At 37.6% G+C, this 14,633-nt stretch overlaps 1 protein-coding gene across 4 annotated transcripts in view; it reads left to right on the forward strand.

Moving 5' to 3' along the window:
* Window positions 1–14,633, forward strand: part of alpl (alkaline phosphatase, biomineralization associated) — a 29,242-nt gene that overhangs the window by 2,424 nt on the left and 12,185 nt on the right. Inside the window, exons 1-6 of one of the 4 annotated variants that reach the window (XM_081358373.1) lie at window positions 2,404–2,613; window positions 7,852–7,977; window positions 8,766–8,885; window positions 11,770–11,885; window positions 13,036–13,210; window positions 14,003–14,178. In XM_081358373.1, coding sequence (XP_081214499.1) covers window positions 7,908–7,977; window positions 8,766–8,885; window positions 11,770–11,885; window positions 13,036–13,210; window positions 14,003–14,178 — 657 coding nt within the window. In that variant the 5' untranslated portion in view covers window positions 2,404–2,613; window positions 7,852–7,907. Of the gene's footprint in view, window positions 1–2,403; window positions 2,614–5,245; window positions 5,342–7,851; window positions 7,978–8,765; window positions 8,886–11,769; window positions 12,882–13,035; window positions 13,211–14,002; window positions 14,179–14,633 lie in introns of those variants that run through there. The other 3 variants (XM_081358376.1, XM_081358375.1, XM_081358374.1) reach the window with 3 other exon arrangements.

Genomic DNA, 14,633 nt, shown 5'->3' on the forward strand with positions numbered 1-14,633 from the left:
CCACAGACCTTGTAGGCAAACTGAAGAGGATCCAACACGGGTCCAGTGATGTCTTTCAGCAAGGCCTACAGCAGTCTCTCAAATGACTTCATGACCATGAATGTGAGAGCGACAGGTCTGTAGTCATTATGTCCAGTGATTATGTTTTTTGGGGGGACCGGAATGATAGTGGAGCGTTTGAAGCAGCAGGGAACTTCACACTGCTCCAGTGAAACTGTTGAAGGTCTTGCGATTGGGGCCAGTTTGTCAGCGCAGACTTTTAAACAGGCAGGTGAAACATTGTCTAGGCCTAAGTTTTCCTGGTCTTCTTTTTATGAAAACCTGGTTCACGTCCTCCACTGCAGGTTAAATAGCAGTAGGGGGGTTGCAGGAGGTATTGGTATACTGTATGTGAGAAGTTCAGATCAGAGCTGATGTGGGGTGTGAGACTGGTCTTTTCAAACCTACATTAAAACAAGTTGTTGATTCTCCAGGTCGTGGGGGCATTGTTGGTTGGTGATGTTCCTCAGACCTGTCCAGACTGATGGGCCATTGGCTGAGAACAGTTTTTTCAGCTTTTCAGAGTATCTTCTTTTAGCCTCCTTTGTTAGTCTGTTTCTGGCCTGGTAATACAAGATTTTATCCCCACTTCTGTAAGCATCCTCTTTGGCCTGATGAAGCTGTTTGAGTTTCCCAGTAAACCATGGTTTATCATTATTGAATGATACAAATGTTTTGATAGAAATGCATGTATCTCCACAGAAACTGTTGTAGCATGATGTTATGGTATCTTTGAGCTCATCCAGACCTGTGGCTGCAGCTTCAAAAACACTCTAATCATTGCAAACGAAGCTGTAAATCCCGCTCCGCTTTATTAGCCTTATTACAGGTTTAGCTGATCTCAGTTTCTGCTTGAAGGTTGGTATAAGATGAACTAGACAGTGATCAGAGAGCCCCAAAGCTGCACATGGGACAGAGTGATATGCATTTTTTATTGTGGTGTGGTCCAGTATATTAAAGCCTCTGGTGGGACCTGTAACATGCTGTCTGAATTCTGGCAGTTCATGGGAGAGATTTGCTTTATTAAAATCCCCAAGAGTCTATGTACCTTTGATCCATTCTGTTTCAGCAGGCCCAACCAATGAAATGCCCCCTTACAGCCTGCACTCGAACATTGGTTTCCTCTTAATGTCGATCTTTTTTCGAAAACAGGGAACCAAAATATCTACAACTCTTAGTATTTCTGCCATAGAAAGATATGCTAAAACTAGTAGCCTAAGAGTATAGTATGCGGTCCTGAATTCAGCGTCAGTCAATGCATTGGAATCAAATGGAAGATTTGTTCACATAAATGATTCATTCATGAAGTAAATACCATTTAGAGGTACTTTTTAAGAAGAGATTATCAGGAAAAATACAGCTTTTATGTCTGCATTAGTTCATTCTGAGCGATTACAGTATTGGTGACTAATTTTACGCAAAACCTTTCGGAAATGACCTCATCCTTCACGTGTAAACATGATGTCAATCTTTAAGTAGCCTATTTATCGCTAAAAATGCGCTGTTAAAGTTATTAGGAGGTTTATGTGGATTATTGTGAGTCTTTAGACTTTTCACAGCTGGAAATCACAGGGAAGCAAATGCCAACAGTAATGTAGGGTCAATGGCCAGCCGATTACCAGTCGTTAGACTTTCAATGAGTGAGATAGTTCTCTGATGGGCAATCAAGCGCATTGTTGCGTTCTTAGTGACATCTTGTGGTTAGTCTGATCAGAATGTCAATGAAGTTTAGAAAGTAAGGGTAGAAAGTTTAGAGGTAATGTAAGGTAAATGCAAGCCTTAGACACATCATTAGCACATCAAGTCTCTTGAGACCTTGTTGTTTGTAAGCTTATTTTTGTTTTTGCCTTAGAGAAACACTTATAATGAGTTCTAGGTAATGAGTGCACATTATGTTACACATTAGTTGTTATATGTATTTTTTTTCTTTTTAATAACCCCATTACCTGTAAGGTTTAATCTTTTTTTATTTTAATTTATTTTCTAAATTGCTGCGATAAAACTGAATTTCCAAAAACATTTGTACATTTTAGTGTTGTGTATTTGATACACCACTTGACGTTTAGGTTTATATAGCCTATTATATAACCATAAAGGATACATAAACACGTGAAATTAAAAAAAAGTACCAACTTCAATGTTTAAGGCTGCACTGATGCACATATCACTTTTATTATATCTTTATATTTCATTGCAATCTATTCATTACTTTTACACTGCTTAATTCTTAAGGCATGTCTGCTGCTTTGAAAATATTGTTGTTTAAAGCAAATAAAGAAATGCAGGAATGAAGAAAGAGGAGATATGTATATGTAATCGAATCCTACACGATGTTCTTCTTCAACTCAAACGCCTCCTATCAACAGGAGGAGCTCGCGCTTCAGATAGCGCTATTAATTATAGTGGACTCTACTAACCGGGGGTCTCTCTCTCTCAATCTCTCTCTCTCTCTCCTGGGCTGACGCGTTGTGTAGCGTTATAAAAGCCCGACTAGAGAACTGTACGTGAACGTGAGTCTTGATGTTGCTGGAATCTCAGAGGTGCACGGATACAGAACACGAGTAGGCTACAGGGGTGAGTATTATCACTTTTAGCGCTGGTTATCTGCTGAATGACTCTGTTCATACACCGTCTCATGTGACTGGAGTTCTAATGACAACGCGGGGAAGAGTTGGGAGTTGTGCTGTTATTCATTCAACCCAGTCCAACAAGTTGCGTTGTGAATGATCTCAGTTTGTATAACGGTGAGTCGCTCTTTCAACTTTACTGCAATTAAACAATTCGCGATTCACAATGACTCGCTCCAGCGATGTGGGAAATGTTGATGGTTTTCCTGTTCTGTCGAGCGGTAATCGCGTGTTGGCATCCAATGGCTACATTGTATATGATCTCAAGAGATAAAAGGATGTAATTGAAAAGAGAAACGCTTTTCTGTGCATCACTGCACCGTCTATGCACTGCACACGAGACACTGGTACATTGTAGAGTGGCAGGGGTCCTGGAAAACGATTATAACCGTAAAGACATAGAATTAATGCATCTGACTAAGCAAGACAAAATAGTTAATGACAAATAAATGTCAGACATGAGATATGTAAAACAGAAGAAATGTAGGCTACTCATTCATGTTGGTTGCATACATCAATCAAGTACTAAAATACCCTTCTTGCTCAAAAATACTTTCATTTTAAGGCAAAAACATTTGCTACAAAGTTTTTGGGCTGTAAATATGTGATATATATATATATATATATATATATATATATATATATATATATATATATATATATATATATATATATATATATAAAAAAAACTTTAATGACCTTGACACCTTCCCGAAGGTCTGAAGGGGTCCTCTCTGTTTTATGGTGTCCTTGTCACATGACCGTATAATGGCTTCCTGCGTGTTGGTTAAATCACATTAACTTTGATTTGGTGGTCAGAAGTTTTTTCTTATATTTTAATGCTATTTTATAACACTTCATCACTTTTAAATAATGAATATTAAAAGATTATGCAAAAAAGTTGGCCTATTAAAAAGATGTTAATTAAAGAGGTGTATTTAAGTAATTGTCTATATGAATTAAATTTTAATATATTTATGAATAACATATTTATGAATAACATAAAAGTGCATGTTGGTCAGTCTAAAGAAAACACAACATACTGTTAGAGGTTACATAGGGAGAGATGCATATGCCTTTGAATATTACTCTTAATTTTTTCATTTACACCAAGTATATTAGACTTTGTGTATATTGGATTGGAAATGGTTCTTTAATGTATTTATTTACATCATTTTAGGGCACAAATTCACTTTTCTGTACTGTTTTACCCTACTAAACCATTGCAATTTTTTTTCCTGGCTGATCTGAATGAATTGAATTTCTATTGTAATCTGGAAACAATCCCAACTGGATAAAACAAAAACAAAAGGCATCTAAGAATCCAATAAAATCATGTTTGATGAAAAATCTGAATTTTTGTTCAAGTAGGATCTTATATGGATTTTTCAAGGATTCCAACAAGGATTCCTGTTTGATCTCATTATGATTGGTTCCAAATTATTATAAAAAATTCCGTTGGCATTCCTTTAGAAAGTTTGGACGAGGGATCAAACTGTTGAGACAGGTCTGTGACATTCTGTCAGACTATGAATTCCAGCCTTGTGCCTCACTTTTGTCTTTCTCTGCTTTCTCATATTTGTGATCGTTGGCTATTAGAAAAGGTTTTCTTGTCTAAATCAGAGCATAACAGAATTAGAAGAAAAATAGAAACAGCATAAAGAGAAAACAATGCGATGCAGGGACAGGAATAAAAGGTTTTGTTTTACAACTTCCTAAGTGCTTCCCAGACATAATATGAGTTTGTTAGCTTTTTATTGATCATGTGCCCGACTGATTTGTATGCACTGATACTAATGTAGTTGTAGATGTAACAATAACACCATTAGAAAGCCCAGTGCAGCCTCAGTTTATATAAACTTGAGAACATTTAAAATTTCTGCTCTTCCTTAAAGGGTTTGTTGTTCAGAGAGACTCATCAGCATAATTAGATTAATTTTGTTTTGTTTTGTCGTGTTTACCAAAATGTACAGCCTAATAAAATTCTTATGTCAGTGTTTGATGTTCTGTGATCGAATGGCCTCTAGGATGTTTAGAGTTAAATGCAATTCATGTGACATGATGTGATCTAATGTTCCTGTTTATTAGAGCGATTGAGTTGCAGTTATGCCTTCAGGGGTTTACTGGCATTAACAAAGCAAGACAGGTTCTGACAAAACAACATAACTGATTTGGTGTGGGATGGCACTCTAGGGTAGACATGAAAATGTCTGAAATGATGAAATGTCCTACAGAAAGCATTGATTTTGATAGGTCTGAATATATTATTCACTAATGTTCCTATGAATAATGTAAAGTCTCTTTTTGTAAGATGAAGGCATGAAGGAAGATTGTCTCCATCAGTAATAACACTAATCTAATCCTCTTGAGCACATACTTGCAGCTCTAATTCGCGGTTGTAGTTCAGGCCAGTGTGCTGGAAGGATAGGTGGTTTTCTTTTTTTGTTTTGAATGTGATTTTTTTTTTCTTCTTCCGAGAGAATAACATCTCTACATTCAGATGCCATGAATCGAGAAGGAGTTTCTGTTTTGTTGACAACTTTTTTCTCCGGTTTGCTGTTCCTTTGTGTTTTGGCACTGTTGTGTTTCTTCACCTGCAGACTAGCTTCAAGAGTGGTGCCAGCTGGAGCCCCACTGCGTTTTTGACCGAGCTTGTGAATGAGCCTCAAGTCATGGTAAAATCTCTCTGGAACAGAACTAGAACTAGTGGGGGTGCTTAGAAGTTTACTGATTCAAGTCGATGTGCAATGGTGTGTCGATTATAACACAGGAAACAAATGTTCTAAATGACTTGCGTTGGTTGGTTGTTGTTGTTGGCCTCTTGATTTTTAGGGTAGTGAACTGTTTTATAATCAAACACCAAAGGGTTTGGACCAATATTGGTCCCTTACATCTTAACCCATCCTTAAACGTAACCATACCTTGAAACCTTGGGTTGCACTTGATCCGTGATCACTACTGACCAGGCCCCGCGGTTCGGCACGCATGTGATTCGCGGATTAATTGCTAAGTTTAACCATCTTAGAGTGAACCTTTATTATTTTCACTTTTTTTTCTTGACAATTTACACATTTAAGTGATTTTAAACCATTCAAGCACAAGAAGAGGCGAAAGAAAACCCGCACCCGAAGCACGCATAAACTGAGGCTCATCACCGAATTTATTCCTATTTCGCGTCTCCTTGTGCTTGAACAGACACATACACAAAAAGTTACGTTAAAAAACACATCTCTGCTGGTATTCTCGTAAACACAGTCATTTTTATGTCATAAGTGAGCCTAAACAGTTGAGAAAGAAATCAGATGTGTATCATTATATTGGACTCATTCATTAGGGCTTAAAGTGACAGCAGCCTATTAATATCTGCTGCTAGGTCATTATTATTAACCAAACACTCAAAACCAAAACAAATAGTGTTCCAACCAATCAGCGACAGGGGGAGGGTGTTGTGAGGTTTTGAGCCAGCTTTTTCTTCAGCTCTGACTTCGCTTGCAGCCGTGCATGAGCACAAAACCTCACAACACCCTCCCCCTGTCGGTGATTGGTTGGAACACTATTTGTTTTGGTTTTGAGTGTTTGGCTAAACCACTTGTTTTTGTGTGCAGATCTCAGAGCCTAGGCTGCCTACAGAGACGTGGTTTTTTGATGGCATGCTTATGGGGCGGGCAGCTAGCGGATTGTTTGGAAAGATTAGATGAATGTGATAAAAATATTTTTGGGCCTGAAATCACTTATACCACCTTTAATTTATACAATGAACATTATTACTGAATATTCACTTGTCTTTGATAATGTTTAATTATTAAAAACAAGATTTTTGCTGTGGTATCGATGTACTTAAAGTGGGCTTTACGTAATAAATGAAAGCAAAGTTACATTACCCCCCTTCCCTCAATTTCTTTCTTTCTTCTTTCCCGGATTCAAAAACAGTAATATGATCCGAACTGTGAGTTTATTGAACCTTTGCACCACTATTAAAGCCTGTCACTAAATTGTTTTGCAATACAACTTGAACACAATAAGTAGGATTGTATACTGTGGAAATATAATTTTAAAAGACAGTCTAATAACAATTAACCTTTTGTGTTTTCTATTCTAAGTTCTCTCCTCTTTGATGGGAGTCAAGTGTATAAGTGATATTGATTTAATCTTTAATGATTTAATCTCTCATTGCCAGGTGTAAGTTTCTGTAATGTTTTAGATGCTTTTGTTTAGTGGTCACTAAGGCTGTGTGTAAAGTCCATACTTTAAGGACTGCCCACCAAATGCCTTTAAAATACAGCTCTTTTAGAGTCTCCTGGTTTTCACGTCTGAGTTTCCTACAATACCTAACAATTTTGATGCAAGTACTTAGTAGTTAATGACACCTAATATAAAGTGTCAACAAAACAGTTATGTAAACTCTATATCTGTGCATTTCACTGTTTTATGTGACCTTTTTCCCCCCAGTTTTACAAATGTACCCACCAAGTGGTCAAAGCTCCAGCATGGGCAATGTATAGGTTGAATGAATGTATGGCTTTGATGTTGATTGATGTTTTCTGCGCAATGACTAAAGACTTCGTTAAAAGGATGTGAAGTAAGCTGAGGAATTGTGTGTTCGTAATAGAAATCGTGCGGTCCTGTGCCTTAGAACCGAGGTGTCCAGTTAATCAGCTTTGTCATGGCTATTAAAGCACTGTGTGCAATGGCACTCAATCCCGTTAAAGTGACCTTGACTAAAGAGAAGAAGACAGAGAGGCTTAATACTAACGCAGGTGTGAACTTTTTCTCAAATTAATGTTCAAATATGGCACTTAATGATTGTTTATATCAGTTTTTTGACATACATCCCCAGCTGTTTTCACACATGAATATAATATTATAATGGAAAAAACAAGTCTTGGGATGTTAAATAGTTGTTTTCTGTGCTTAAAGATGAAGTGTGTCATTTCTGTCACCAAACGTAACGGCAACAATAATGATTGTTTTCAAATCAAGGAGGTCTATAATAGCTGGAGAAAGGAAGCTCCGCCCCAAACTCACGGCATTGGTTGAGCCAATATTATTATGTTAGACCGCTCTAACAAATACACTGACACAGAGCTCAAATCAGCATATGAACGGCTTCCTTGTAGTTATCTCTGAACTTTAAATTGGGAATAGAAGAAATATTTAGCATTAACTAAAACTTTTTTCACTGCAGATTCTAGAGTCTTCTGAGATCCTTGGAACGTGAGTTATTTTGCAAACGGTGACAAAATGAAGGTCGCTGCACTCTTTATCCTCGGTTGCCTGGTTTGGGAAGGTTTGGCAAAGCCTCAGTTTCCAGGTCAGTTAAGATACTTTTTGTTTATTGGCCTTTTGCCTGTTTTAGATAGGACAATGGCATACTTTTATACTTTTTCTCTGCAATGATAAGCATTTTGTCTCTTTAAAAATGAATTAGATACTTATGCGCATTATAGATTTAACTTCTAGGAAAGTTTACCTCCAACCCAAATCAAATACACTTGAACCAGCTTGTCAAGATCTTCTGGAAAACTTCAGGATATTTACAACCATTTATGTTGAGGCAGGTTTAGAACGAAACTCTGCAGGAAAGTAGCTCTTTTGGAACATGAATGAGTCTTGCCTTATAGTTTGCTTGTAGTGTCTTTGATTCATAGAGAGTCATAGTGTCAGATGAGTGCTTCATAAACAATGTAACACCATCTCAAGCCAGTTTTATTTAACTGAAGGTTTAATAGTCTTCTTTTCGACCTTGCTCCAAGTATGGGCATAGAATAAAACTCATTTCAAATGTACGACAGCTTCTATAAGAAGATTGGACCCTCAGGTCAGATGGTCCCAGATATGTTCATTTACGTGATTGTGGGTTTAAGAAGCTTATGTGGACAGAAGAAGATATGCATAAAATCGAAATTCAGTTGTTGTTCTTGTCCAGAATTTGTTATCAGCTCAGTTTAGTTTAGAGAGAGATTGCATACTCATCATCCCTAAATGGGGACATCTGTCTAAGGCCATTATCATTATCTTGTTTTGCAGGAGCATCTTTGCTGGTTTTGTGTGGTATCATTTGTGGGCAAACGTATAAACATGTTTTCTTATGGCTTGTAGAACAAGAGAAGGACCCTGATTTCTGGAAGGGCTGGGCTCAGCGCTCACTAAAAACTGCTTTGACCCTCCAAGAGCTCAACAAGAACATTGCCAAGAACGTCATCCTTTTTCTTGGTGATGGTAAGTCAAGCCATCCATGGATCCCTGTGGATCTTTACCATGAGATTTTTGTCTGGTTATAGGATGGACCGTAAATTAAAATAAATTGTAATTTCTGTTCTTTCAAACAATATCAATCCACTTTGATTTAGATTTTTTTAACCAAGCCTCGAAAACTGTTTGTGCAATACTTGGTCCAACAAAAAGAGTTAAATATTTTTAAAAGCACCGTTACAGAGTATGGACCTGCTTCAAAATTAAGCATTAACACGGGCAGTGATGGATATCAAGTTAATGAGAAATAAGCAAATTAACCGCAGTCAACGTCAGGTTGAACGTCATGTTTCTTCTGGACAAATTTGAAAGCGCCATGCGTTTCAAAGTGAGCTTGGGCACTAAAAGGATGGAGGGAAGAGGCAGTTTGATTTATTCTGGTTTAAAACTGAAGATAGTCTCAGGAACAATAGAAATCATTAGCCTGACTTCGTCATATACTAGGCAGAATGTGAGTCTGATACTGTTCCATAGAGCTTTGATTATGAGGCGTGTCTTAACCGAACCAGGAAAAAAAAAAACTCTGCACTCAATTGGATAGACCTACAACCAATCAGAGCAATGCAGTAAGTTCTCTTTCATTTATGATTTGTTATTAATAACTTTTAAACAGAATCATCAGCTGAAATCTGCGCGGATTATCAAAAATATGACACATTTATAGGACATAAAAGGGTCTCTGCAGCAAAAGTGAAAGTAAAAGCACAGAAAAGCACCCGTTTCAATAAAAGGATATATCAAAGTTTATATAACAGGGTCGGGAACAGACCATACACTCGCACATCTGTATAAAAGTGAAGTCAACGCATCTTGATCTCGTGGGTTTTTGTGAGAGGAGTTTGTCAAAGGCTGGAGAAATTATCTTTAAAAAAAGAATTAGCCTAAGTCCTTCCACAGCAGAGAAATTTATATTTTTTAATAAAAATCGATTAAAAAAGTGAGACATTGTGGCTTGATTTCTCTATTCTATAAATTTTTCATGACCAAAATAACATTATGCACAGTGAGGAGCCTACAGGTTGCAAGCTTCACATATTAGAAAATACAATAATAAAAAAACATTTTTAATGACTCATCAAGGTTGTTTCAGATCAGCACCTGCAAGTGTCGCCCGTTGAGACGGGTGTCGGATTGTTTCGAAGCCTCGACACAATATGGCACATTTGCTTCAACTGTTTCATTGTTTCACGAAGCCTCGATCTGCCTACCACCAGTTCTCTGTTTGTCTTTTAAAATTAATGCGCTGTCGTTTTCTTTTATAACAGACGCGATAGCGGAATCTAAACATCTTAATTCTCCAGCTGCAGTCATCTTTTGTTGAAAACCAATTCAACCCAAGCGCTATTTGATGACGTGTGTGATTATGTAACCATAGATCATCTGTCCATCATCGATTAAAGCCCGCCCTGGCAATTTGATTGGCTCGGCCTTCTGGGAGCCGAGCATAATTACTCCTCAACGGATCGAGTCCAGACCAAACTACCCGACCAAAAATGTTGTGGGCGGGGTTCGGGCTGGCACCCAGGCTAAGAAATCATCATATTTATTGGAAATAATTTAGCTTATTGTACACTACGTCCCTGTGAAAGGAAAGCAATGCTGGTATAAAACACCTGAGTTGACAAAACCTAAAAAATATATCTTATGAACCCTCAGTTCAACCACTGTCATGTTGGTTTATTCCACAACAACAATAAACACATACCAGTTATAAAAAAGGATGATTTCACATACAGGATTTTCCAGAAGCGACTGTTTAAATAGAGATACTAAAGCATTTCGATCAGTTGACCTGTTGGTTCATGCATTAAGATTATTAAAATGACAATGTGTCTTATGATTTTCTTGGAGGTCAGCCAACCAAGTTCAGAAAAGACTTCTGAAGTTTCACATATGTTTTGTCATTCTGTAGATGATATAAATCATTTGGAGTCACGATCATGTGATGTTAAGTTCATTCAAGGATTGACTTCAAATGGTAACTGATTTGTATTATACATTAAAAGGATCGGCACACTGTGTGCATTTCATTCACTAAAAAAGAACATATTAAAAGAGCCATTTGTTCATGAATTGGTCTACACTGCATTGTTATGTGCCCGCAAGGACAACTCAATAAAAAAGTATATTGCCATTATTTTGCAGTACACAGTCTTTTCATCTCATCACATTCAATTCAGACTGCACACATGGATATAATATGACTTAATTTGTCGGTTGACTGTGAAAATGCTGGCAGGATTGATCTTGGGGTTTTAAGAGTCAATGATTACTTGCTTTTCAAGTTATGGTTTTATTGAAGATTGGAATATATTTTACATAAGATGTCAAGGTAAATTAATAAGCATTTGCATAAACTTTTAGAGTACTCAAATTTAATTGCTCTTTTTTTATAGTTCAGAGTACTTCAGATACGTTTTCAATTCATAGTTGCAACTGAAGTCACAACCCTCATTTAATGCATTATTAACACATTGCAGTAAATACATTTTGTGTAATATTTTAATTTATAGAGTATAAGATTTGAAGACAGACTCTGTGAACTCTTTTCAATGTGATTGTGCTTTTTGAACATTTCTTATAAAGTTTTGTACAGTTCTGCAAGCTTGAGACTTTTAACTGTAGGCCTGCTTTAATTTGGTCTTTGTGCTTTTAAGTATAGCAGGTTGTTAAGTGACAAGTAGTCATTTCATCTCACTATTCTGAATAAACTTCAAGAATTAAGTTGAGAATGGCTTGTTCCTTTCTCAGGTATAGGCAGACCATGTTATTTATGACAGATGGTGCTTGAAGGAAGGCATTATTGTTAAAAATAGTCTGTCTTAATCATGGCAACTTTTGTTGTTGGTAGGTATGGGTGTATCTACGGTCACAGCAGCACGGATTCTAAAGGGTCAAATGAATGGACTGAGCGGTGAGGAAACCCAACTGGAGATGGACAAATTCCCCTATGTTGCCCTCTCTAAGGTACATCCCTTGTGTTGTAATCCCATCATGCCATTCCTTTGTGTTCATAATCCATGCTGTCGCCCACCCCGGGTCACAGAGAACAGATTTAAATCATAGTTTGATTCAGCCACAGTTCTGGGATGATGATTCTCATTTTTCACAGATGTTAACCATTATTAAAAGTGAGGATGGTGAACTATGGTCAGTTATTATCTCCTAGATTTATTCAGCTGTTTTTCTTTTTGGCTTTATATATATTTTTCACTTAATCCAATAAAGCCATCTGTATTATACTTTAAATGGAGTCCTAGTGGAAGGCCATGGTGGAGATAACAAACTAACAACAAGCTAACAAATAACAAACTAACAAGACTAACAAGGTACCGATAGATCCAGTGGGGAGATTTTAGAAAGAAGGATCATCGGCAGAGAAAGTGAGGCAGACACATCAGGGCAGGGCCGGCTGGAATCAGGCGAGACGATCAATCCAGGACAAATAATCTCACCAGATTGGTCAAGCTCTGGCAAGATATGGGGCATTGGGTGAGGAAGGAGAACCCCACAAAGATAACAGCTCGAAGAGAGACACAGCTGATGTAGTGGGCACCGGACAGTATATGTAGCTTGGATGAAGCCGTCGCGGCAGAAGGCTTGGGTGGAGCCGGCAGGGCAAGCAGTTTGGGGGGGGGGGGGTGACCTCTGTGGCCATCGGGGAGAGCAGGAAGCTCTAGGACCACCAGATTTTGGAAGATGGAGGAAGCCTTTCTCCTCTTCCTCCGCACACCAACCGTACACAACGACAAACGCAGACAGAAGAGCGTATGGCCCAAGCCAACTCAAAACCGCACGCTTGCAAGATAGAGCGCGAGAGAACGAGCGAATCCTGTGCGCTCGCAACAAAATGTCAACACTCGTAGCATGAATGTCCGAATCCGACACAGAACCGAAATAAAACAAGACCGAAGTGCGAGGGTCCGAACACCACACTCCGCACTCAAGATAACTCACAAAAATGCAAGTGGTTTTAGACTTTATGACTCATAAAAATCACCATTGTGGATGTTTATGATCATGCTAAATGCATAATAATGCTAAATATAGAGCTACACTAAGTGCTCTTGTGAAACAATCCCTCCAACTATTAAACTTGTGCATGTTTTTCCCCCAGACATATAACACAAATGCTCAGGTACCAGACAGTGCAGGCACTGCCACGGCATATCTGTGTGGGGTCAAAGCCAACGAGGGTACGGTTGGAGTGAGCGCAGCATCTGTAAGGTCCCAGTGCAACACCACTCAGGGGAACGAGGTCACCTCCATTCTTAAATGGGCCAAAGACTCAGGTGAGATGCTTTGTTGAATCCTCTCATACAGCAGCTATAATGCCTCTGTCCCGACTTCTATTGTAATCAGAATATAGATGGGTTATTTGTTTCTGGTCTCATTTTTTTGCTAGCAATCCATTAGCTTATTTTTGCATGAGAGAAACAAAGGTGACACTAGCACAAAAAAAACCAGGTTGAGCAGATAAAGGATTTCAGAAAGTGGAACAACACGTCCTTATCTGAAGAAATAGGAATAAATGAGAAGAGTGACTGTTTGACTGATGAGCGCAGCACGCAGGCGGCTTTCTCATATTTTATTTTCATGTTGAAAATAAAAACAAATGAAGCGTTTCATAAGACGGAAGTCCTCCGCTGAAGTTAGAGGTGAATGTAGCCGAGTGGAATTTGCACAACATGACCAGAATAAACATTTTAAAATCCAGCTGAGAGGTTTGAAAGGCGGACGGTCTAATCAGCGTCAAACTGATAACCTGACCTGATGTGACTACAGGGGAAAATGCTCTCTCACTTGGGTGCTTGTGTTCAGAGAATGCATTCAAATAGTGTACCATACAACTGCTCGACCTTAGCCAGACAATATGGCTTTAAATCAAGCTGTTTCCTTGTCCGGTACAACATTTCTAAGCTGATGCAGTGCATACTTCTGCAAGTCAGTCTGTTTAAATATCCGTCATTTAATCAATAGATAGATGAGGAAAACAACAAGTAATCAACTAGAATATACATATAGTGATGGACATGTCTCTACAGGAACAATTAACAGTTACACCTATCTGTATTTTTCCCCAGGCAAATCAGTGGGAATCATCACAACAACACGAGTGAACCATGCCACTCCGAGTGCCGCTTATGCCCACTGTGTAGATCGGGACTGGTATTCAGACGGGGAAATGCCAGATGAAGCACTGCAGAGTGGATGCAAAGACATTGCCAGACAACTCTTTGAAAATATCCCTGACATTAATGTGAGTTTTCTCATGAGTCCCCCCCCCCCCAGTTTTATGAATTGGTTTTATATAGTGTTGTGTTTGGTCATTCAGTATCTGTTTCTGTTAATATTCTGTTTCTTTGCCTAGTTTTATTCCACCATGGTATTTGTTAATATATATTAGTAATAATAATAACAATAAAAATTTAAACAAATAATGTATTAAAAACAAATAATAATAAAATAACTTAAAATATTATTATTATTATTATTAAGCATGTATTATACAATTTAATAAATATTTAAAATAAAATAACAGAAAATATTATTGTTATTATTTATAATAATATAATAATAATATGGTCTAATAATTATTAGATGATATTTGTATTAAAAATGTATTATTATAATCATTGATAATAATAATGATACTAGTAATAATAATAAATTATATTTTTATTAACATGATTTAATATTAATAATAATAATAAT

This window comes from Scardinius erythrophthalmus, assembly GCF_964197995.2.
Source record: "Scardinius erythrophthalmus genome assembly, chromosome: 25".
Classification (NCBI taxonomy): Eukaryota; Metazoa; Chordata; class Actinopteri; order Cypriniformes; family Leuciscidae; genus Scardinius; species Scardinius erythrophthalmus.